At 47.9% G+C, this 25737-nt stretch overlaps 2 protein-coding genes and 1 pseudogene across 3 annotated transcripts in view; all 3 read left to right on the forward strand.

Moving 5' to 3' along the window:
* Nucleotides 1-6597: 6597 nt before the first annotated feature.
* LOC307065379 (low affinity immunoglobulin gamma Fc region receptor II-like) overlaps nt 6598-25737 on the forward strand; it is a gene marked incomplete at both ends in the record, with an annotated part of 107008 nt that continues 87868 nt past the window's right edge. The window contains 4 exons of the mRNA XM_079722181.1: nt 6598-6709; nt 7966-7986; nt 9579-9833; nt 14942-15196. Coding sequence (XP_079578307.1) covers nt 6598-6709; nt 7966-7986; nt 9579-9833; nt 14942-15196 — 643 coding nt within the window. The remainder of the gene's footprint in view (nt 6710-7965; nt 7987-9578; nt 9834-14941; nt 15197-25737) is intronic.
* LOC307048596 (polyhomeotic-like protein 1) lies at nt 9940-13182 on the forward strand (annotated as a pseudogene). The gene is made up of 3 exons: nt 9940-9945; nt 10710-10770; nt 10964-13182. The product of its transcript is annotated as a polyhomeotic-like protein 1 (transcript).
* HSPA6 (heat shock protein family A (Hsp70) member 6) lies at nt 22258-24204 on the forward strand (the record flags this gene model as incomplete). The annotated part of the gene is given in 7 exon segments (XM_079698517.1): nt 22258-22476; nt 22480-22608; nt 22611-22760; nt 22762-23460; nt 23462-24134; nt 24137-24156; nt 24160-24204. Coding segments are annotated over 7 exon segments (1935 nt in total).

Consider the following 25737-nt stretch of genomic DNA (forward strand, 5'->3'; position numbering starts at 1 on the left):
GTGAGCCCCAAGAAAACTCAGGATGTGAAAACACAGGGTACTGGCCCCAGATACCTGAGGTGCATATCAAAGGAATGATTTCAGTGATCCCAGACTCTTGCATCTTCCCATACGTAGAAAAGCACTAAATTCCTTGAGATATCTGGTTTTCTTTAATTAACAATAATCTTTTGACATTCCGACTACCTGATCTCTGTTGCAGAACTCCTATATATCCTGGCTCCTCCACTCACCTCCTTGGAGCAGTTTCTCAGAGCTATCTGAAACGCTGTCTCCCAGGCTGCAGTTCTCATTTTGCCCCAAATAAAACTTAACTCGCAGCTCTCACATTGTGCAGTTTTTTTTAAGTCAGTCAACACACCCATCCAACTACATCATCTTCAGTTTGCTTCTTTATATCAGGAGAAAATCTTCAACTAAATAGAACTTAAAAGAAAATGTCAGTACATCAACTATACTTCAATAAAAATAAAATAAAATTTAAAAGATGGAGTTGCTCAACTTTAAAATAAAAGTATCCTATGTTCTATATATATAGCTGTTTCTCTTTGGAATGTTTTTCTTCCCCCTGGGTACATAGTGTTATTTAGCTTAGGGGAAAAGGCCTTAAAAAATAGGATGTAGGGCTTCCCTGGTGGCGCAGTGGTTTACAGTCCGCCTGCCGATGCAGGGGACACGGGTTCGTGCCCCGGTCCGGGAAGATCCCACATGCCACAGAGTGGCTGGGGCCATGAGCCATGGCCACTAAGCCTGCGCGTCCGGAGCCTGTGCTCCGCAACGGGAGAGGCCACAACAGTGAGAGGCCCGCGTACCGCAAAACAAAAACAAAACAAACAAGCAAAAAAGGATGTAAACATAATAGCTCTCCCAAGATCCAGAGCCACTCACAAAAGTCGCCAAGACAAAAACTTAGATAATTCCCCTGAGAGCTGGCAACAGTCAGTAGGACCACAGCTATAAATGGGATGCACCCTTGTTTTGTGCTAGTCTCAGCCTATCAACAACCAGTGTTGTGGTTGGACCAGCTCTTGTGGTTCTTATAATGATTGCCAGATGCCCTTCAGCAATAACCATCAGGAAACTTTGAAAAAAATAGAGGCTTATTACTTATAACACCTGGAAATTACACAGCACACCTGGGGCCACACAGCAAGGTCATGGGGAGACAGAGAGTGCACGTGGGCCCGGGGTTCTGCTTTTATTGGGGCTGAGGGTGGGTCCTAGGGTTTTGGGGGCTCATTGTTTATTGGTGAATTTAAAACGTAAGAGCAGAAATTTAAAGGACAGGATGGAAAAAACAAAAACCATGTAGACCAATTGGTCAGTTATTTAAATCTACCAAAATCTCTAAAACAAAGGAGCCTCAGTGAGTGGAGGTGGCCTGGCTCTTTATCTACTTGTGTGGTTGGTACTGTGTTTAGCTGAGATAGCCTTCTTTGAAAGGGCTGCCCCTTGAAATGGATGCCTTGGCAATCAAAGCTTAAGGCAGCCACTTGTATTGCAAAAAAGAAGAAAACTGTCAGGGCTTACACTACAAACCCATATTTCTGCCTGGCCATAATTTGGGGGCCCCAACCTGATGGTTGCCAAGTCAAGTTCTCAACACAAAGTGAGACAAACAGAAGAAAAGAGCTGTCCCTGGGAGAGAAGAATTGACAACCAATAGGTACCCCAAAACCAAAATCAAAAAAGCCTGAATTTGGAAAAGAAAGGACAACATGAAATTTTATTTTCCTCTCTTGACCAGGCACTACAGAGACCTGGGAGACCTGACTATGGTAAGAATTCTCATCCTTCACCAGCTTCTGCCAGTTTTTCCAGGATCCCTTCTGGAGGCTCTGGAGCATGAGGTATTTAGAGTGTAGCTCTGGTATCTATCAGAATTTAACAAGGGTTTCCATTAATCTTAGTTCTAGTGTCCCCTTGGCTGTTTAAGGGAATAATTGGTAGCAGTTTACCAGAGACTCCCTCAGAGTCTCACCAACCCTGAGAGGGGCCATTTGGTGACCTTCCTTTGAGGGTAGATATGGGGTATCTGTAAGGCCACTAACTTGGCAGACTTTTGTTTACAGTTCTATAGTCTCTTCAGAGTGGAAAGGCAGTTCGGACAGAGGATTAGCAGACTGTGGGCGCTCAGGTAAAGGAGGACAGGGGAGTAGTAGGAGTCACATCAGTCTTGTAGTCTTTTGTTTTAGGTACCTCTTGTGTCTTTACTTTTTCATTACCCTTTTGCAATGAATCTTTCAATGAAGCTCTCTGGGACTCTTGAAGCCTTTTGGAGGCATACCAATTAAAATAGGTATCCCATTCTGTTTGTTTGATTTGAGGACTCTTACTTTCAAGTGTACTTTTAAATGAGCCATCTTGTCTAACTGGAAGATTCCCTATAATGGCCGTTGTCATTCTAAGTTGTCTTAGTAAGATGTTGCCATTTTTGTAGATATCTATAGCTTCTTGGACCGCATTTATCAGACATAAAGTAGGCAGGTGTGCCAGAAGGTGGCAAGCTTAATTCTTTGATATTTGAGGGTCCCACTTGTGTAGCTAAGCCTTGGATCTCTTAGAGCCAAATTAATGCTTAATGGGGATGTGCCACCCGATTGGGGATTATGTGGTGTTTTCTTTTGTTTGTTTTTTTGATTATTTTTTTGGCTGTGTTGGGTCTTCATTGCAGTGAGCGGGGGCTGCTCCTTGTTGTGGTGCATGGGCTTCTCAATGCGGTGGCTTCTCTTATTGCGGAGCACAGGCTCTAGGCACATGACCTTCAGTAGTTGTGGCTTGAGGGCTTAGTTGCTCCACAGCATGCGGGATCTTTCCCGACCAGGGCTCGAAACCGTGTCCCCTGTATTGGCAGGCAGATTCTTAGCCACTGCACCACCAGGGAAGTCTCGGGGAATGTGGTGTTTAACAGTGTACCTAGGGGACTTCCCTGTTGGTCCAGTGATTAAGAATCTGCCTTCCAATGCAGGGGACTTGGGTTCCATCCCTGGTCGGGGAACTAAGATCCCACATGCTGCGGGGCAACTAAGCCCACGTGCTCCAACTACTGAGCCCGTGCACTCCGGAGCCCCCTCACCACAGCTGCAAAGAAGTCTGTGTGCCGCAATGAAGAGCCCAGTCACTGCAACGAAAGATCCTGTGTGTCATACCTAAGACATGACGCAGCCAACAAATTAATTAATTAATTAATTAAAAACCAAAAGTGTACCTTGTTACATGGAAATTTTCATCAGGTTGGCATGTAACCTACTGTTGATCTAAACCATTCCTTGACCAACTTATCCTAGCCCAGCAGTCTGAGAGTGAGGTGGTGAGCCCTCTGACAGCATTTAAGTGTTTGATCTGTGGCCACCAATTTCGTTGCTTTGGTTTTCAAGATTCCCATAGTAGTAGATTTTTTTTTTTTTTTGCGGTACGCGGGCCTCTCACTGTTGTGGCCTCTCCAGTTGCAGAGCACAGGCTCCGGACGTGCAGGGACAGCGGCCATGGCTCACGGGCCAAGCCACTTCGCGGCATGTGGGATCTTCCCGTACCGGGGCACGAACCCGTGTCCCCTGCATCGGCAGGCGGACTCTCAACCACTGCGCCACCAGGGAAGCCCAGTAGTAGATCTTTATTCCTTTAATGAGAATATCTCTTTATAGTGGCAAATGTTGTAATGTCTTTCAGTAATTTGACTTGCCTACTTAGATTTTGATGAGCTTTTGGTCAAAATAGTCCAAATTTATTGTCTTAATTCAATTTCCCAAGTCCCCCAGCAGTTTATGCTGTGGACTTACCTCAAGCTTTGTGAGTTTCCTAATGGATGCCATCATGCTTTCTTTTGCTTCAGGGGCTCCTATTATTTTCCCTCATTTAAATAATTCTCCCTTGTTCAACCAGACTTACTGTTTCTGACTGCTTGAGCACTGTTCCTGAGATATGTCAGTACCTCCTGAAGGTGCTTACACTATAGCTGATTGGGCATAAACTCAAATGTTGTGGCCTACTAGGTCTCACCATGAAATATCTGAAGTCTCTCACACCCCAAATTTCCACCTAAAAGGATTAGAACAAACAAACTTGAGCTCCAAATGGGAACTAGGTGGAGCTCGATCTAAGAGAAATTGCCAGAGATACTGGAGAGCAGCTGGAGAGGTAGCAAACTAAAGTGGCTCTGTAGGAACCTTCACCTTCATCTAGGAGCCAGCCCGGGAATCTTCAGTGGCTGTTTTCACATCACACCTCATTGACAATAGAGGCTATACCTTCGAGAGATTGCAGGTTCGCTTCCAGACCACTGCAATAAAGCCAATATTGCAATAAAACGAGTCACACAAATTTTTTGGTTTCCCAGCACATATGAAAAGCTATGTTTATACTATACCATAGTCTATGAAGTATGCAACAGCATCATGTCTATAAAACAATATACACACCTTAATTTACGATGACCTTATTGCTGAAAATACCAAAACAATTTCAATAGTAACATCAAAGATCACTGATCACAGATCACTATAACAGATATAATAATAATGAAAAAGTTCAAAATATTATGAGAATTACCAATGTGCCACTTTGTGACACAGAGACACAAGGTGAGCCAAAAGCAGTTGGGAAAAATGGTACCAATAGACTTACTCAACAAGGGTTGCCAGAAACCTTCAATTTGTAAAAAATGCAATATCTGCAAAGTGCAGTTAAGTTAGCACAATAAAATAAGATATGCCTGACCTGTCCAATAACAAAACTAAAACAATTTAGTTACAAGATTGATATCCTTTATTCAAGGGAAAACAAGCCATGGATTGAGGTAGTACAGTTCCTCATAAGCAGTGGAGAACTCTTCCCAAGGGATTTGGGCAAGATCAAGTTTTATAGAGCTTTAGAAGAGGCAATGTGGAAACAGGGCATGACTGGCTAGGAGGTTGGGAATTTCCTTATAAGGCTAACAGGTCCTGATTTCTAGAGTAAGGTAAGCTAAGTAAAGCTGAGTTGGAGGATTATGATTGGTGTATGTTACGTCCCTGGACAGGTTTTTCCTGTTAAGTGCAGGCTGACTTAGGTTTAGATTTATGATGTGGTCTGGTCCACTGGGGTGGCTCCAATGTGTGGGTCCCATTATATAAATTAACCCTTAAGGCGTTATGTCAGCTCACGGAAGTCTTTTCAGTGGTTAAAGAAATTTTTTCACCTAAAAATCAGATAAGGGCTGGAGGTAGATTGGGGTTGGCAGGTGGGGTAGAACGGGGCCAGTAGAAAAGCCTTGGCCAAAGGAGTGGGGCTGTTGAGGTTTCTGAAGACCACAGAGTGTAAGAACAGGTTTCAAAATGTCATTTCCTTGAATATTACAGCTTGCTTCCTCAGAGAGCTTTTGGGAGAGAGGCCCCAGCAAAGGGCCGCAAGAGAGATCCCAGAGCAACTCATGTTCTGGGGATGTTGAGGGTGAACAAGTGTCAATGAGGGTGACAACAGAAAGCAAAAAAGGGAAACTAGCATTGACTGGATACCCACAACGAAACCAGGGACTTTGCTAGCAGGCAAATTCTCTTTTAATTTTCAAAAACCTTGAGTGCAGTGGTTCTCAACCAGGGGCAATGTTGCCCCCAAGAGAACATTTGCCAATGTCTAGAGACATTTTTATTTTCACAACTAGGGGGTGCCCCTGGTATCTAGTGGGTAGAGGTCAGGGATGCTGCTAAACATCCTACAGTGTATAGGACAGGTCCTCACAATGAGAATTATTTGGCCCCAAATGTCAATAGTACTGAGGCTGAGAAACCCTGCTTGAAGGACAGGCAGGCTAATCTTCATTTATACAGATGAGGAATCTGTAGTTCTGAGAAGCTACCTGTCATTCAAAACTAGACTTACACAGCTCTAAAGCCCTGCTCTTGACCATGCCATAGTGACAAGAACAGTGATGGGTAAGAAAGATAAAGAACCAGGGCACTAATTGCTGCCCAAAGATATTTGTCGGAGGAATGAGTACAAGAGTGAACGACAAAGGGGAACAAGAGGATGGCTGTGATCATCCTGTTGCCACTGTGACACACGTCTTTGTCCTTGTTCCACAATCCAAAACAGAGTCAGGATATGATAATAAAGAAAATCAAATGGTGGGGGCTGGCCTCAAGTCGCTATGTTCGATCTCAGGAGGAGTCTGATGCCAGTGTTTGCGCCTCTAAATAGATCTAGAAGTATGGGGAGTCTGCTGACACACTCTCCTCCATTGCCTTTTCTAAGCAGAGAGTCAGACAGGTTCTGAGCTGAGTTTGGGTGACCATTTATTCCCCTCTTCCTCCCAGAGGCTGAGCCCAGCTGTGACCCCAGAGGAAGAGGAGAAACTGTTTCCCAGTTTCCACATTTTCTGTGAATTTGGAGTGGGACTCAGCCAGATTGATTCTGGGAAACCCTGAAACTTCTGAGAGGGAAAAGTTGAGACGAAAGAGGGTGGAAGGGGAGGAGCCAATGACAAAAACAGCACTTCTTTTCACTTCCTCTTTTGGACTCCAGAATTTGTCTGTTCTCTGGGGTGGAATCTGTCAAGCCTCGAGAGAAGTCTGTGCCTGCTGGGCTGTGCTGTCAGAGCCAACCTGCTCGCTCCAGGAGGTGATGGGGATCCCCTCATTCCTAGCCCTCCCTGCTGCCAGGAGTGACCGAGCTGACTGCACATCCTGCCATCCTTTGGGCCACATGCTACTGTGGACGGCTCTGCTATTCCTGGGTGAGGCAGGGTCCCCAGGAGGGGCAGTGGAGCAGGGACAGAGGCAGGCATGCTTTTCTAACTCAGCTGCTGTCATCTCGGTTGGGGCTGGGCTTGGGCAAGGATGAGGGCTGGTGCGTGAAGCACGTCAGGAAAGTCAGGAGGGTGAAGGCAGGCTGATGAAAATCAGATTCTGACAACCTTGCTGGCCTTGGCAAATTATGAAATTGGCAGAGTTTTCCTTTTTAATTAACTTATTTATTTATTTTTGGCTGAGTTGGATCTTTCTTGCTGCACGCGGGCTTTCTCTAGTTGTGGAGAGCAGGGGCTACTCTTCGTCGCGGTGCGTGGGCTTCTCATTGCGGTGGCTTCTCTTGTTGCAGAGCATGGGCTCTAGGTGTGCGGGCTCAGTAGTTGTGGCACGTGGGCTTAGTTGTTCTGTGGCATGTGAGATCTTCGCGGATCAGGGCTCGAACCCGTGTCCCCTGCACTGGCAGGTGGATCCTTAACCACTGCACCACCAGGGAAGCCCAGCAGAGTTCATTTTTTTTTAAGTCTTTTGCCCAATTTCACTGGGCACCCAGGTCCCTGGTGCTCTGCCACCCGCCAGAGCAGAGCGAGCTGCGAGCAAAGTCTGGTGACCTAGACTTGAAGGACTAATGAGTGGCCAAGGTGTTTACCTTCCTTAGAAATTGTTTCTCACTGGGACCGTATCTTAGGCGGGAGGGCTAATGCTGTCTTAGGCCAATGGGAGGTGGGGGGAAGCAGTAAAACGCATGGTTGGGGGCAGTGGCTGTTCTCTTTGCCCCTGAAACCACTTCAGGCAGCAGAAGCCTATTCTCTTTATGTGAAAGGAGATTCCCCTGGGCAAAAGCACAGGAGGGTCTGGGTTATCCACGGAATAGGGATCAGAGAATACATAAGCCAGGCAATTCTAGAATCAGTTGTGGGACCAGAGGAATCATGCATACCTCCTTGCACTGCAGACAGAAGTGAAGAAAAGACCAAGCGCAGCAGAGCAAATTTACTAAAGTGTCAGAATGGCAATTTAGTCTTTCTGAAGATGGAGACAGTAAATTTATAGAGATACCAATCTGGCCCCTGTGTGGTAATTTCATTAACACACAGCTAAACAAGTAAAGACATGGAAACCCAGGTGAACATAATGCAGACAGAGACCATCAAGAGAGTTAAGGGGATTTGCAAGGAGGTGATTATTTATAATGATGTATCATCATATCGGAACACCAGGCTGATCTTTGCTTTCTCTTTTACAGCTCCTGTTGTTGGGAAACCTGGTAACTGCTCACCACATCCTCTCCCTCCCCCAGCTACCCTCTCTCTGCTCCCTGCACCCTGTCTGGAGGTGCTCTAGGGGCACCAGCAATCCAGGACCGAGGTAGAGCCAGGAAAGAGTAATTGCTCCCACAAGGTGCCCTGCCCCGCCCCCCTGCTGTGTCCACCCCTTTCCTTCCTCCCAGGGAAGCTGAGGATGCACAGCCATGGGGCACAAGCGCCTCAGCCCTTATGCTTCTGTTATGGTGAGACCTCACAGATTCTGTCACAGAATATAACTGTCCTCTGTCTCAGTCACCTTCCTCTTTCCAAACTAAATCACAAGCCCAGGCCATTTTAGTTTCAGTTGCATACAAAATCACATGATCTGCTTATGTTATTCCCATAACATATCTGGCACGTTAGTTAATTTGCTCTGCTGCTGTTGTATTTTCCTCACTTTATGTCTGCAATGATAAATCTTTTACTTTTCATGTATCTGAAGGCTTCAGGGCCTGTTCCCCTGGACACAAATAGGAGATACCACTGGTTCTGGTGGGATGAACACTGCTGGGCACTGCTTTCTCTGCACCACTAACCTCTCCACCTCCCAGGACTGGTAGTGGGATGGGGCTCTACCTGGGCTACTGAACGCAGGGCTCCCTAGACTGGCCTGCCAACCTTTCTCCTCTTTCTTATTCTTCTGAGGCCACAGAGACTCCTCTGTGCTTGGGTGTCAGGACAGGTCTATTCTAAAGGAGAAAGAATGGGGACTTCTCTGGTGGTCCAGTGGTAAAGAATCTGCCTTACAATGCTAGGGGACGCAGGTTCAATCCCTGGTCAGGGAGCTAAGCCTGTGCCTCAACTGGAGCCCACGGGCCACAAACTATAGAGCCTGTGCGTCACAATTAGAGAAGAGAAAACCCACACGCCATAACTAGAAAGAAGCCCGTGCACCAAAAGGAAAGATCGCACACTGCAGCGAAGATCCCTCATGCCGCAACTAAGACCCGACACAGCCAAAAAATAAATAAATAAATACAGCTTTTTTGTTGTTGATCTGACTCCTTCCATTCTTTTTTAAAAATGTATTTATTTCTTTTTATTTAGAAATAAATACATCTTAAACAAAAAGAATGGAAGAAGTCAGAACAGAAACGTGGTGTCTGACTCTCAGCCTGGCACCTCCACCAGATGTCCCCATTTGTTTTCTTCCAGCTGTGCAGAGAGTTTATCCACTAGTGTCTGAATGCCTCAGCTTACAGGGGAGGAAAGTGATTCCCCTAAGGATGTATGTGTAGTGTGTTTGTGTGTGCGTGCGTGTGTCTGTGTGTGTGTGTGTGTGTGTATGCTTGCCCCCTCTCCCATTCCCCTACCTCTTATCCCCTCCCCTGGGGAGGAGGCAAGCACCCTGAGAGAACCTGGGTTCCTGGGGGCCCCTGTTTGGGCTGCATGAGTGGGAGGAGCTGCCTTTGGTTGCACAACAGTTCTGGGTTGGTTTCCTCTCTTGATGTCTCCAGCATGGCCACAGTTTTCCATCATCTGAGATTTGGGGTCTGCTTAGGCCCTTGGGGTCCCTTTCCTCATGCTGCCTTCTCTCTCTGGCCCTCAGCAGGTCACCCGAAGGCTGTGGTGAACATTCAGCCTGCGTGGATCAATGTGCTCAAGGAGGATTACGTGATGCTGATGTGTCAGGGGACCAACCTGTATGAAGGCAACCTCACCCTGTGGTTCCATAATGGGAGCTTCATCCAGAGCCAGAACCAGTCCAGCTATAGCTTTAAGGCCAGCAGCAATGACAGCGGGGACTACAGGTGTCAGAGAGAGCAGACCAGCCTCAGCGACCCTGTGCATCTGGATGTGATTTCCGGTCAGTGGAGGAAGGCCTGGGAGAGTCTGGGAGAACAAGGATAGAAGAAATCTGCTTACGTGGCAGAGGTTTTTTGGAAAGGGGAATTGCCTGCTTACTGGGAAGCATGGCTGTGAGTTGTTTGAAGGGGTTTTTGTCCACTCATTTCCCTTTTCACACACCCCATTGCTTAGTACGTGTGGTGAGGTGGAAGTTCCTAAGAGATTTCTCAAAATATGTTGGGCTGTGTTGTCTCGGTGCTGACTGAGCAAGAAGGTGACAAGGCCACTGACAGTCAGCTGGGTATGAGAGAAACAGAAGGAAATCCCTAATTCTTGGAAAAACTTCCATTTTTATGGGAGAGTCAAATGCAGAGACAGACCACAACTAAATCCTAGCCCTGGAAATTAAAGCCATGTAAACATGATGATTTCATTTACCTTTGAGCTTCAGTTTCCTCATCAGCTCAGTGGAGATACTACTGCCTCCCCCATCAGGTTCTGGTGAGAATCAGCATTTCCCTGCCCCCGTGCCCTCTGTGCAACTTGAGGTGAAAGTTGTGTCTTAACCACCTTTTATATCCAGCCCCAGGCACGGGACAGGGCTTAATAGATGTTTGCTGAACAGATCAATGATCCTCCAAAGCTCCTGGCAAGAAAACATTCTCCATAGAGAAAAGCTGCAGTGTGATTATGATGAATATTGTCATCGCTATTCTTCACTTAGTCCCCTTCCCTCACCCAACTCTCAGATTCTCCTCGAAGGTATCTAGGCCCGGTGGGCCTGCAGCTCCAGGCCTGCAATCTCTACCCTCTGTGCTCAGCAGGAAAAGACAGTCCTGGAGGGAAGCACCAGAGGCCCGGCAGGGCCTCAACCTCAGTGCTCCTGCCTCTCTAGGAAGGGGTGGAAGTGAGGGATCCCTCCCCCGAGACTGAGCAAGTTCCCACCCGACCAGCAGGTGCGTTGACAAGGAACCCTGGCACATGAGGTGGACACCACCCTGAAGGACCTAGGTGAGGAGCTAGATGTGAAGGCCTGGCGCCAGAGCACCAGCCATGGGGACCCTGAAACACTATCATGGAGACTAGAGTCAACAGAACACCAGCTGCACCACTGGGAGTCCCTACTCAGGTGGTAGCGCTCGTTCCCAGACAGCTCAGTGCCACGGTATGAACAGCAGGCGGAGCAGGCACTGCAGGGGCAGCTCCGTGGGCCTCAGTATCTCCACCAGTTCGTGTCCAGCAGCAGCTCAGCAGGCCCAGCTGCATAGCCTGGCTGCTATCTAGTGGCCACAACTGCTGGCAGCCAGCAGGCCAGCTCCCCCAAACACCAGCACAACGCAGCAGCTGAGCACCACCCAGGCCTCAGTCAATCTGGCCACAACATCAGCCTCCCAACTCACCAGCCAATCCCGGAGTGAACTCTCCCAGTGTTACCACTTTGACCCAATGTGTGCTACTGGGGAACACCACCTCCTCCCCCTCAACCTGTCCCAGGCCCAGATGTATCTAAGACCACATCTTAGCTGGGAAACCTATTCCAGGTAAAGCAGACCTTGGCCCAGAATGTGCCTCTAGCTTCTCAACTCATCCTTTTGCCTATTAGGGCAGTGGCAGTAGTCCAGCAGGAGGGGCTGTCTGCTCAGGCTGCTGGAGTCCATGTAGATGCAGTTTAGGTAAAGACCTTGGCACTGAGGAACAACAGGCTCAGCCCAAAGCTCCACCCAGAAAGCTATTCCCCTGTTTAGCCTCCCCCAGGCCTCTAGCCAGGCCCTAGCTGTGGCTCAGGCTCCCTCTAGGGCCTCAGGCCAGTTCTTTAGCCTTAGTCCAGCTGGTGGGGCAGTGGGAAGAGCATTCGAAGGTACATGGGTCCAGGCGGAAGTGGCCACCCACCTGGGCCTTTGGGTCAGTGGCCCTCCTCAGGAATAGGTGGTGCTTGGAGCTCTCCCAGGAAAGGCACAGGAGTGGTGGAGCCCTTGCCTGCATCCCCAACAGTGACTGATCCAGGGCAGCTAGTGCAGTGGCCAAAAAGACAGAAGCAGGTGGGAGTGGTCAGCAAGACAGGACAGCTGCACCTGCGCCCAGCCAGACCCTTACTAGCTCAGTCACCACACACAGATCCAGCCCCATTCACTGATTTAGCAACAGCAACAGATCCAGCTCTTGGAGAAACAGGTGGTGATGCGGCAGCAGATTGTTATCTACCACTGGCGACAGCTCCAGCACCATCAGCTCCGGTACCCTCCCCACAGCTACACCTCTCCAGCTGGTCCAGCAGCAGCCACAAGTCTCACTGCCCCTCAGCCACCACAGTCCAGGTCCCTGTTGTCTTCTGCATGCAGTCCGTGCACCTGCCGGGCAAACCCAGACGCTGGCTGTCAAATGCAAGGAGGAGGGCGATGACGTCTCCACGTTGGGTTCCGTGCTCCTGCCAGGGCTTCTCCAGTAGCAGAGAGCCCCAAGGCCACGGAGGAGGAGAGCAGGCTTGGAGAAGAAGCTGAACTAGTGACCAGTGGGAATGCTAATTCACCAAGCAGTGAATTAGCAGCCGTGGCCCCTGCCCATCAGCACCTCCTCCTACACTAGCCATGGTGTCCAGATAAATGGTGACTCAAACAAACCTCCACAAGCCATTGTGAAGCCCCAGATGCTCACCCACATGATTGAGGCCTTTGGTATCCAGGACGGAGCAGAATCTGTCCCAGTGTGCTGTTCTCCATTACTGAAAAGCCACTACAGACTGGCCTCCCAACAGGGCTGAATGAGAATCAGTCAGGTGGCCCCTGGGGAGGGGAGAGCCCATCTGCTGAGTAGTCAAGAAGACAAATCTCCTGAAGTTCCAGCACTGTGGGAAGTACAGTCCTGGAGAACAGTTTTGTGACTCCAAGAGTTGTACTAAAGAGTTGTGCTCCATGACGTACTAAAAGGTACAGTGTGAACCGTAGCTGCCAGTTCTGGTTGAAGAGGAGAAACATGAAAATGTTTCAGGAAGCCCACTATGCCTTGTGTTCACCAGTGTGGACCCTGCTGTAGCTCCTCTTCCATCACCCATGCTAAGATCCAGGGCAAGTGCCACAGGGGTCAGGAGGACTCTAGCTGGGGTTCAGAGAATTCCAGTCATGGTAAAGAACTCTCTCCAATGTCCCTGGGCCTTTATCGGTGAGAGATGGACATGGGGAATGTGACCCAGGGAACCTCCATACAGCTGTGCCTACATCAGGATTCATTGCATCAACCCTGTGTTCCTGTCCAGTAATCTTAGCCACTGGAGTGCAGAGGAGGTGTATGAGTTTATTGCTTCTCTACACGGCTTCCAGGAGATTGCAGAGGAGTTTTGTTCCCAGGAGATGGATGGAAAGGCCCTTTTTTGACCTAAAGAACACCTCGTGAGTGCCGTGAACATGAAGCTCGGCCCTGCCCTCACGATCTGCACCAAGAAATTGTCCTCGAGGAGACCTAAGGTGGCCCTCTTGCACAAACCAGCCTAAGGCTGCCCCTTCCACTGTCCAGGTTACAACCTGGTACCAGTAGAGACTTTGCTGAGAAGCAAGTGCTGTTCTAATGACGTGCACCTGCAGTAGAGGGGATTCCCCAGACAGGGAGGAGAAGTGCAGGAATTGGTTGCTGGTGCTACATGGAAGCAGCTTTGACATTTTCTCTGGGTTGTACTTCATTTAAAAAAATCTTCACAATTCTCAGCATTCCCACCTACCCCAATCCAACCTTTATAAAAGAGGCAGTCTAGGGCTTCCCTGATGGCACAGTGGTTGAGAGTCCGCCTGCCGATGCAGGGGACACGGGTTCGTGCCCCGGTCCGGGAAGATCCCACATGCCACGGAGTGGCTGGGGCCATGAGCCATGGCCGCTGAGCCTGCGTGTCCGGAGCCTGTGCTCCGCAATGGGAGAGGCCACAGCAGTGAGAGGCCCACGTACCGCAAAAAAAAAAAAAAAAAAAAAAAAAAGACGTAGTCTAGGGAACCAGGACTGCTCACCTAATCCTGGAGTGGAATCTCTAGCCAGGGCCTGAGTTCCTCAAGAGCAGGAATACACAGGATGGTATGGGAGGAAATGGGTGGAACGCAGTGGTGGCTCCCCAGTGGGAGAGGTGGGGTGTTCTGGCTTGTGTGACCCAAGTCGCAAGATCTGGTGCTCCCCACCTGCCCTCTGGGTTGTCCCACTGTAGCCGTGGCCCAGAGTTTTCTCTTCGTTGTCACTCCCTCCCTCAGTATTGAACATTTTCTCCTGCATTTGTGGCAGGCTCAGCGGCCAGTGTAGAGCCTTTTTTGGCATCATTCCGATCTGCTGAAGGGGCTAATAATCGTGGTGACTAGCACACGTGTGGCTGTTGTCATTTCTTTCTCATGTCCCGGCTCCCTTCCAACGTATCTATTGTTTTCTACCCTTTCTTTCCAATTCCAACTCTACTCTGTCCTATAGCTTTAGGAAAAAGGAATGCGTGGGCTGAGGTCAGATTATAAGTACCCACCTTAGCCTCTATTCCCTATATGACAAAGAAATTAAATATCTTTTTCCCCAGTAAAAGGATGAAAATCGGGGGAAAAAAGTACACAGCAGGCTAATGGCCCACCCGTGTCACTGCTGCCAAAGTCCCCGCTGAAGTGAAATTCCATATTTACTAACATGCACCAAATAAGCTAATATTTGTTAGATGTCCGTGACTTTCCCCAAAGACACTTGACTCTGCTGTGTCCCCCTCACATGTTGTCTCCTATGTCACACTGAGTCCTTCCCTCCCTCCCTCCCTCAGGGAAGGGACTGTACTCTTGGGTCTCCTGTATCCTTCCTGCAGAAAGAAGCCTGTTGGGCAGGACAGGAACAGGAAGACAAGCATATCCTGAGCACCTACTATGTGCCAGGAACTACTGTAGATAGCTAATGGTATTATTGTGACTCTTTTCACATACGAGGAAACGGAGGCCCAGAAAAGTTAAATTATTTGCCCAAGATCACAGAGCTCATACATGATGGAGCCAGAATTACAGACCAGGGGTGTCTGATTCCAGACTTAAGCTCTTCCCTCCACACACAGGGGCCCACCAGTAAGGATGGTCTGGGTCTCGGATTTGAGTCAAGACCTCCTGGGTCCTGTGGTCCCTTTGTGTCTTTCAGACTGGCTGCTGCTCCAGACCCCCAGCCTCGTGTTCCAGGAAGGGAAGCCCATCGTGCTGAGGTGCCACAGCTGGAAAAACAGCCCTCTGAATAAGGTCATATTCTTCCAGAATGGAAAATCCAAGATGTTTTCCCATCTGCGTTCCACCTTCTCTATCCCACAAGCAAACCTCAGTCACAGTGGCGAGTACCACTGCACGGGATTTATCGGGCAGACAGTGCACTCATCACAGCCTGTGACCATCACTATCCAAGGTGGGAACCAATGCTGTTCAAGGAGCTTTACACCTTGGAAGGATAGGTAGTTAGAGGATCACTGATCTTTTTCGTACTTCAGAACCTTTGTTCTCACGAGTATGCCTGTTTGACATCAACGGGAAAGTTCTAGCTTGACCTAATTGCTGTGTGAATTTGCAGCTCTGTTCCAGCTCATTTCTCAGGGATTATAGAAATGGGTGTCCTTCATTTGGAGTTTTAACTCTTAGGGGACAGAAGCCACCCTTTCATCCTCCATATCCATCCACCAGACATTGCCACTCTCCCTCTTTTCCACCTTATTCAAACCACTTTATCATATGTCCCTCTAGGTGTCTTATGCTTGCTTGTGTCTCCCTACTGAACCTCTCAGCCTAAGCTCAAATCTTAGCTCAAAGCAGCTGCGTTGGCATGAGAATCTCTCTCTACGTACAAAGAAAGAGGCTTCTGACTGTTCTTGAGAAATTGTACATTGTGGGATCCATATCATACCCTTTCAGTCAGCATCACAAGCTATTTATGCCAGACTAATGTTGGTTAGTGAATACCCAGTCCTGGGCTCAGAGGAGGTGGTGAGTGAAGATCTGTTGATGTGGTCTGTGGATTCCCTAGTTCAATGTTTCCCAAAGGCTGTTCCCCAATCACATAACTCCTTGAGAGGGCTTTCAGAATGAAGGGTTCTGTGATCAAATTAATGCAGAACGCACTACATACTCTGTTCCTCTCCTTTTATATTCATAATTCAGATTAAAGTATTCACGAAGTCCTGTCTTAAAGGAAACTTTTAAACTAGGTTTCATAAGGCATTTGCTAAACCCAGGTAACCACAAAACCTTTTTTCTTTATAACTTCTATTAATGTCCTTCAGAAGAGATGTGCCTGAGGTCATCCTTTGGGAAATGCTGATCCAGTGCTTTATTTGGAAAGGCAGAGAGAGGAAGGATAGATCCTCTGAAGCCTTCCGGGGCTAGCTGTCTGCTCTTGGCCTTTGCCTCAGCCTTTAGCTTGGGTGACTTCACAAAGGCTTCTCACCGGGGACCTGAGCGTTTATTCCAAATTTCTGTCGTAACAGCTGTCATTTTTCCCATCCCTCTGCCTCTCCTATTAGGTTCGGCAATTCTATTCATCACTCCACCTTGGTATCAAATCACTTTCTGCCTGGTGATGGGGCTCCTTTTTGCAGTGGATACAGGGCTGTATTTTTCTGTGCAGAGAGACCTTCAAAGCTCAGTGGGAGACTGGAAGAACTGCAAAGTCAGATGGAGCCAAGGCCCTCAGGATAAATGACCCCTCATCCCACAGCTAACAGCAGTGGCAGCAGCATCTCTTCAGGCCAAAACTTTCCTCTTCCCCAGGCCCCACCTTGACAGCAACGTGGGCTAAGGAGCCTCCAGGGAAAGAAAAGGCCTGTGATCTCCAGAGCTAAAATCCTAATAGGCCCTACCTTCACTGATTTCCCTAAGGCCAAGGCACAGTCACAGCCCACCCAGCTCTACAAGGACTCAGAGCAAATGTGTTTTCACAGATCTTTGACAGAGGTTCCTCAAATACATGAAATCTCAGGAAATCCTGCTTCTACTTCCAAAATAAATCCAACAATCTGACCACTTCTCAGTACTCTACTACTAGCATCTTAGTCCAAGCCACCATCATCTCACTTGAATTACTGCAGCAGCCTCCTGACTGCTCTCCCTGCACTCACCCATGACACTTGACAGTCCATTCTCACCATAACAGCCATTGTGTGTTGTATCTGTCACGTCTTTTCTTGAAGCCATGCAATAGCTTCCCTCTTGCATTTAAAGTAATAGCTAAAGCCTTTGTAATGTTCTACAAGGCACTACATGATCTTGTTCCTCAGTGCCTCTCTAACCTCATCTACTGCTCTCCTTTGCTTCCTTGAACTCTTCAGTTATACTTCTGCTACAGGCTTATATGTTATTTACTGTTTCTGAAATGTTCATTCATACAGATATCTACATCATGCTTCATCATGGTCTTTACTCAAATATCACCTTATCAGTGAGGTCTCCTTGATCATTCGGTATAACCCCACTCCTCCACCATCTCCTAATCCCACTCTCCTGCTTTATTTTCCCCATTGTACTCATCACCAACTGGAGTACCATATGTTCACTTGTTTGATTGTTTACTGCTGTATTTTTCCCCTATTGTATGTATCACCAATTGACTATCCCCTCTCCCATCAGAATATGCTCCAGGAGAGCAGGGCCTTTGTCTGTTTTGTTCACTACCATATACTTAGAGTCAAGGTCAATGTCTGGCACTTGATAAAGCACTCAATACATATTTGTGGAATGAGTAAATTCTTTAGCATTTGAAATTAGAGACATTTTTAGGTACATCTACTCCATCTTCCCAGAAGCAGAGGTCCAATTCAGTACTACTGAACACCCTATTAGATACTACCCAATATATACCACTAGTACATGCATTTCAGCTTTGAATATATTTGCCTACACTCAGTATTATTTACTTTCACCCATCACATCTTTTAAAGTAGTATATCAGTTGGACCTACCTCCCTTTAATTGAATTGACTTCCTAAGCCTGTAGAGTAGCATTGTGAAAAGCATACTGAAGAGAGCCAAACAACCTGGATTTGTGTTTCATTTCTACATTTGCTAGCTGGTTTGTCTTGAAGAATTCATTTAACTATTTTATGAATTAGATTCTTCTTCTGTAAAATGGTAATATCTTTATCTCCCTCCCCAGGGATATCATGTGAGGTTAAAGTGTAACAACATATATGGAAGCATAATGTCTTTGGAACATAATAGGCGTTTAATAAATGCTCATGGAACCTGATGTCTTTGGAGCACACTATTTGGCTGGCATTTTCCCCTTAAATAGATAAGATTGCTTTTACTATAGTAACTGAAAAAAAAGGTAAGAAGGTCTAAGTTGGAGTTGGGGTGGACTAGAAGGTAGAACTGAGTTAGTTACATTTTTGTGGCTAGTCACATCAGAAAAAAAAATGGGGATAATCCCATTTGACCAGCTGTAGCCAGTATATTAAGCTCATATGCTGTAAAAATACAATCTCAGTGGCATAAAACATCAAAGGTTTATTTCTTATTCATTTTCTGCTTCCAGTCTTCCTGAAAGACTCCCCAGGAAGCTGTCTTTCATGGGATGGCTCAGGTTTATACTTCCATTTCAACACCAGCTACCACACATTGCCAAGGAAGGCAAAGAGAACAGTGGCAATTAGGATGGTAATTAAATGCCCTCTGCCCAGAAGTAACATATCACACATACTTAAATTTCATTGATCAAAACAAGTCATATGGGGGCTTCCCTGGTGGCGCAGTGGTTGAGAGTCCGCCTGCCGATGCAGGGGACACGGGTTTTTGCCCCGGTCTGGGAGGATCCCACATGCCGCGGAGCGGCTGGGCCCGTGAGCCATGGCCGCTGAGCCTGCGCGGCCGGAGCCTGTGCTCCGCAGCGGGAGAGGCCACAACGGTGAGAGGCCCGCGTACCGCAAAAAAAAAACCAAAACAAGTCATATGGCCTGATCTCAAGAGGCATGGAATTGCAATCCCTTTCTGAGGCTAGAAGGAGGAGAATCATAAACATTGGTGAGCATCATCAATGTCTATCACACTAACATTCCTTACTGTACCACTGTGAGGGGTAAAAATGAATAAAGTATATGTGGCACTATCTGATAGACATAGCGGATCACTCCTCTTTTTCTTATTAACAGAAGCAGGATTTATTTGGGTATAGAGCAGGTACATAGTTTAGGGGAAACAGGAATCCTCTTTTGCTCCTGGATGAAATCAGAGATTTTTAAAGCTAGAAAGTGTCAGAAATGATGAAATTCAATCTTGTCATCTTAAAATTGAGAAAGGTATAGCCCAGATGGTTGAAATGACTTGTTCAAGGATGTACAGATAGTTGGTATCACAGATCTTTATATATAGTTTTGGATCATACTATACAACTTGCTTTTTGTGCTCAGTTTTGGGTCAAGAGCATCCCTCCACAATGACCTTATTATTATTATTATAATTATTATTATTATTATTTTCGGTACGCGGGCCTCTCACCGTTGTGGCCTCTCCCGTTGCGGAGCACAGGCTCCGGCCGCGCAGGTTCAGCGGCCATGGCTCACGGGCCCAGCCGCTCCGCGGCATGTGGGATCTTCCCGGACTAGGGCACGAACCCGTGTCCCCTGCATCGGCAGGTGGACTGTCAACCACTGCGCCACAAGGGAAGCCCCACAATTGCCTTTTAAGTCATCACTTGAATGTCTCTTCTACTTTTTAAAAAAAATAATTTATTTATTTATGGCCATATTGGGTCTTTGTTGCTGCGCACGGGCTTTCTCTAATTGTGGTGAGCACGGGCTACTCTTCGTCATGGTGCGTGGGCTTCTCATTGCAGTGGCTTTTCTTGTTGGAGAGCTCAAGCTGTAGGCGAACAGACTTAGTTATTCCGTGGCATGTAGGATCTTTCTGGACCAGGGATCAAACCCATGTCCCCAGCATTTGCAGGCAGATTCTCAACCACTGTGCCACCAGGGAAATCCCTGTTCTACTTTTAAAGACACTCAACCTAAGTTACTAAACATAAGTGGATATGTTTAAGTGTATGTATAAAATTTGCATTGCATAATAAGCTTCTGTATTATGAATTAAAAAATAAAGTGAATGACATTGGAAGCACGCCTGTGTAATGCTGTGTCTAGGTACAGAGGTGCTTGCTTTCAAAGGGCTATACCTGGAACTCTTGGGGGTAGATGTGCAGGTGGGGTTTTGAGGCTGCTGAGGGCTGGGAGAGAAGGTCAGAGTAGCTTGACAAGGCAGTCCCTGAACAGTCCAGGGCACAGACCCCAGGCCTGGCCACCTTTTCCTTTCTGAAGTGAGCACCCTTTTCTTGCAGGCCCTTGCCTAAAATGTCCTAACTTTGACACGCAGGCCTGGGCAGCCTAAACACTGAAAGTGAATGAATTTAAAGCTGACAGCTTCTCTCCCTCCTGGGTTATAAAACAGGTTCCTTCCTTTTGAGGATGATATGATTTTCCACCATGGAAGTCACTCATTGCATATGTCTTCAAACATTCCCTTTTTTCCAGTCCAGAAGTGGGACTGACATCTGCATCCTGACTCCCTCCTCCCTCTTCAAAGGCCCTGAAGCATTCCAAAGGATTCTGAGCCATCTGAGGAGAAAAGACCCACTTACAGAGCAAAGGTTTTTAGTTCCTCTTTTTAAAAATTAGGAGTTGCCTTTGAATCGGGTGAATAATAATATATTATGTAATAGTTGAAGCTACTAGAGTTTAACATTAGAATGTGTCATGTTCCCCTGGGTACTGTGCTCTTAGTATAGTGGTGACTATCCCTGTCTGTCATGCAGGAAACCAGAGTTCCTTCCCCCATGGTGAGGTTATAGAGAACATTTGCTTCTCTTTCCTCCATTTCCATCCTCACATCTCCAAAAAGTCTCCTTCTTTTGGCTTTCTGGGAGTCCACGTCAAATAGAAACACCAAAAAATTCAAATGGGATATTCTGGATTAAGGAAAGTGAGACATGGCAAAGACTCACTTTGCAAGGCCATAGCACTGATGGCAACAAATGTGGCTTTACTGACCAGTGAACTCATCTCCTCCCCTGGCCTTCAGGACATACGATGGACTGCAGCCTCCAGGAATTTACTCCCCATGTGCGTCCTGGGCTCCGGCTGGGAACCCGTCCAGGCCTCAGAGAAAAACGCACACTGTGCCTTTCCAACCGGCCCCTTGGGACGATGCTCCTTGGAGACACTGGCCCAGGGAGGAGGCTCAACCACAGGAGGGGCATTTCACCACAGTTCATCCATCCACATGCTCCTTCCTCCTGTGCTGTGTTCTCTCCAGGGCTGGGTGGAGAGGTCATGCCTGGGTCCCCAAGCCACAACACCAAGTTCCGGCTCCTCTCAGGAATGCGACTTGGTAAAGGAGGAAACACCAAATGAACCCAGCCTTCAACTAATTGGTTTTGTTTATTTCAGTGTCACAAATCCTAGAATAGAAAAAGTCTTAACATATACACACTACTATATGTAAAACAGATAACTAATAAGGACCTAGGTAACTCTTCTCAGTACTTTGTAAATGACCTATATGGGAAAAGAATCTAAAAAAAGATTGTATATATGTATAAGTGATTCACTTGGCTGTACAGCGGAAACTAATACAACATTTTAAATCAACTGTACTCCAATAAAATTTTTTTAAAAAAAGAAAGGAACACAGTGCACTGGCCGGGAATCGAACCCGGGCCTCCCGCGTGGCAGGCGAGAATTCTACCACTGAACCACCAGTGCTAACTAAATTTAGAATGCCATCTCTTAAAGACATCTCTGGCCCTAGTTTCATTCCAGAACAGAAATCGGGCCACCTCTCTTAGCCACAATTTCGAAAACACTGCCTTTAGGTTTCAAAACAACAACAACAACAACATAATAATAATTAAGACTTAAGAAAAAACCCTATTATTTAAACCCCTGCCTCGAGGCCATGGCTCTATTCGCATGGTGACATGCTTTCCGGCTTTTCTCGAGCCGCTGGACTCTGAACAGCCCTCTTCAACCACCCAGAGGAAGAACTGTTTTCTTGAGAAGTTTTTGCTTTACCTGAATTCTGCCCCAACCGCTCGCCCTTAGAACAAGCCGGGAGAAGCTGGAACTTTCTCTGCAGCTCTGAGTCAGACGCAGCTGGGGCCGCCCCTCCTTGCACGGCCCGATCCGCCCGAACCTTCCCCCGGAGCCAGCCCGGCGCCTCCTGGGCTGAATTAGCGGAGCGGGGGACCGGGCGGCTCTGGGCTCTCCGCGAAGGCGCTGGAAGTTTCGCGTCGGCGGGGGCGGGGGGACGGCGGGCCTCCGGCAACCGGATAAAAAGCTCGTGGAAGCGGAGCCGAGCAGATCCGAGCTGGGCAGGCAGGAGAGTCGCACCGCTGAGCGCACCTCCACGGCTGAGCCGCTCGAAGTTCCGCAGACTCCTGCATTTGAATCGGTATCACACTCGTCCCCAGAAGCGCGAGAAGCCACAGCCATGTCTGCTGCAAGGGAAGTGGCCATAGGCATCGACCTGGGCACCACATACTCATGCGTGGGCATGTTCCAGCAAGGCCGGGTGGAGATCCTCGCCAACGACCAGGGCAACCGCACCACCCCCAGCTACTTGACCTTCACCGACACCGAGCGTCGGGTGGGCGATGCGGCCAAGAGCCAGGCGGATCTGAACCCACACAACACAGTGTTCCACGCCAAGTGACTGATCGGGCGCAAGTTCGCAGACCCCACTGTGCAGTCGGACATGAAGCACTGGCCCTTCCAGGTGGTGAGCGAGGGCGGCAAGCCCAAGGTGCGTGTGTTCTACCGCGGGGAGGACAAGGCGTTCTACACCCCGAGGAGATCTCATCGTCCATGGTGCTGAGCAAGATGGAGACAGCGGAGGCGTTCCTGGGCCAGCCCCTGAGGCACGCTGTAATCACGGTGCCCTCCTACTTCAACGACTCCCAGCATCAGGCCACCAAGGACGCGGGTGCCATCGCGGGGCTCACTCAACATGCCGAAGATCATCAGCCAGCCCACGGCGGCTGCCATGGCCTATGGCCTGGACCGGCAGGGCGCCGGAGAGCGCAACGTGCTCATTTTCGACTTGGGTGGGGGTACCTTCCACGTGTCGGTCCTCACTATCGACGCCGGTGTGTTTGAGGTGAAGGCCACGGCTGGAGACACTCATCTGGGTGGAGAGGACTTCGACAACCGGCTGGTGAACCACTTCGTGGAGGAGTTCCGGCGGAAGTACGGGAAGGATTTGAGCAGGAACAAGCGGGCCCCGCGCAGGCTCTGCACAGCCTCTGAGCGCGCCAAGCGCACCCTGCCCTCCAGCACCCAGGTCACTCTGGAGATCGATTCCCCGTTTGAGGGCGTAGACTTATACACTTCCATCACTCGAGCCCGCTTTGAAGAACTGTGCTTGGACCTCTCCTGCAGCACCCTGGAGCCAGTGGAGAAGGCCCTAAGGGGTGCCAAGCTGGACAAGGCCCAGATCCATGACATTGTCCTAGTGGGTGGCACTACCCGCCACCCCAAGGTACAAAAATTCTTGCAGGACTTCTTCAGTGGCAGGGAGCTGAACAAGAGCATCAACCTGGATGAGGCTGTGGCTTATGGGGCTGCTGTGCAGGCAGCAGTGTTGATGGGGGACAAGTGTGAGAAGGTGCAGGATCTCCTGCTGCTGGATGTGTCTCCCCTTGTCCCTGGGGCTAGAGACAGCTGGTGGGGTGATGACTACGCTGATCCAGAGGAATGCCACCATCCCGACCAAGCAGACCCACACTTTCACTACCTATTCAGACAACCAGCCTGGGGTCCTGATCCAGGTGTATGAGGGTGAGTGGGCCATGACTAGGGACAACAACAGGCTGGGATGCTTTGAGCTCAGTGGCATCCCTCCTGCCCCACGTGGAGTCCCCCAGATCGAGGTGACTTTTGACATTGACGCCGGTGGCATCCTGAGTGTGACAACCACTGACAGGAGCACAGGCAAAGCTAACAAGATCACCATCACCAATGACAAGGGCCGGCTGAGCAAGGAGGAAGTGGGGAAGACGGTTTGTGAGTCTGAACAGTACAAGGATGTTCAGGATGAGGGTGAGGCCCAGAGGGACAGGGTGGCTGCCAGAAACTCTCTGGAGGCCTATGTCTTCCATGTGAAGAGCTCTTTGCAAGAGGAGAGACTTAGAGACAAGATTCCTGAAGAGGACAGGCGCAAAGTACAAGACAAGTGTCAGGAAGTCCTTGCTTGGCTGGAGCACAACCAGTTGGCAGAGAAAGAGGAATATGAGCCTCAGAAGAGGGAGCTGGAGCATATCTGTCGCCCCATCTTCTCCAGGCTCTATGGGGGGGCTGGTGTCCCTGGCGGAGCAGTTGTGGAGCTCAAGCCTGACAGGGAGCCCCCAGTACTGGCCCTGTCATTGAGGAAGTCGATTAAATGGCCCCTCCTGGCAAGGCAGCTGTGACTGTAAGGGCTGGGCTTGTGGATTTTCTAGACTGTCTACTATGATCCAGCTTATGTTAGAGGTGGGAGTAGAGGAGAATCTTGCCCCCAAACAGGGAGATTTTTGGTCAGTATGTTTTATAACTGAGGTATTTGCCAGTTGACTTTTAAAAATTCTTCTTCTCCTACTTCAGACAAGCAGAAGTAATCATTATGAACATTTGTGTGGCACTTTATCACTGCTTTTATCTACATTTAATGTATTTTGTTACTTGCATGTATGGATTTTGTTATGTGAAATAAGAGAGCTAAATAAACTTTTAAAGTTTCTTCTTAGTTTTCATTCTATCCAATTAAGTAGATGAAGGGGCAGGGCTATCAGAAGCAGAAAATGTTGGGGTGGGTGCTGAAAGAGGGATGGGAATAAAATTCATGAGGCTGTGTGCATGATTTCTATAAGGGAAAACAAGATAAGAGGAAGAGTTTGAGGCAGGCACATTGAGATAGTATTGAAATGAGGTCAGACAGGAGAGAATTGTGACACTGTGTTAAAAGAGGGAGGAAGGTGGAGCTGGAAAAGCAGAGAATGAAGAGAAACTTAAGCCCTAGCAAGACCCTAAAATAAAAATTCTGTATTAGGAGCCCAGTTTAGTTTGTCAGTCAGTGTGTCCTAACACACTGCCAAAGAGTTTATATGCTAATTATCTGCCTCTAATAATGTGACCTTATTCATTGTTCATTAGAGAGCAGACCCCAAGTCTTGGACTCTGGGGAATATGTTAGACTAAGAGTGTAAGTCTAGTGGTGTAATTAAAGTTATTATTATATTATCTATGTGAGAGAAATAGCATGGCCCCATCTGCTTTCTGCTGATGAGCCCTAGGATGATGATGATGATGACAATGGCAATTGTGTAGCAAAATGGCTACATTGGAACCAGAAGGCTTAGGTTTTCAGTGCTGTTACTTTATCTACTCTGCAAGTTAAACTCTCTGAGCTTCAGTTTTCCCTTCTATATAATGGGGATGATGATGAAATAGTACCTCAGAATTGTTATAAGGGTACAATTATCTAAATATGTGAGGAGTGAAGAAGAATGTTAGGCATATAGTATATGAGCAACAAATATTAGCTATCACTAATTATTATTAATTGATTGTCAACTATGTACCAGGTACTTGATTATACAATGTAATCATCACAGCAACATCACAGTGTATTATCTCTTTTGAAGGTGAGGATCTGGAGGTTAAAAGACATTAAACGATTACTCAAGGGCCATAGCTATTAAGTCGGGGAAGCGGGGTGGTGGGGAGAGTTGGAATTAAGAGCCCTGTCCTGCCTGATTCTAGAGCCTGTACATTGTCACCTCACAAACAGGCCGTAACTCCACTTATTACCAGATCTTCACCCAGATGTTGTGAAATTGTACATATTATTCCTTTAGAACACAGTTGGATGCTGAGCCCTGAGAGAAAAAGTACGCTTTATTGTATATTTACATTATCCATTAAGTGAATATGTGTT

The sequence above is a fragment of the Hyperoodon ampullatus genome, assembly GCF_949752795.1.
Source record: "Hyperoodon ampullatus genome assembly, chromosome: 2".
Taxonomy (NCBI): Eukaryota; Metazoa; Chordata; class Mammalia; order Artiodactyla; family Ziphiidae; genus Hyperoodon; species Hyperoodon ampullatus.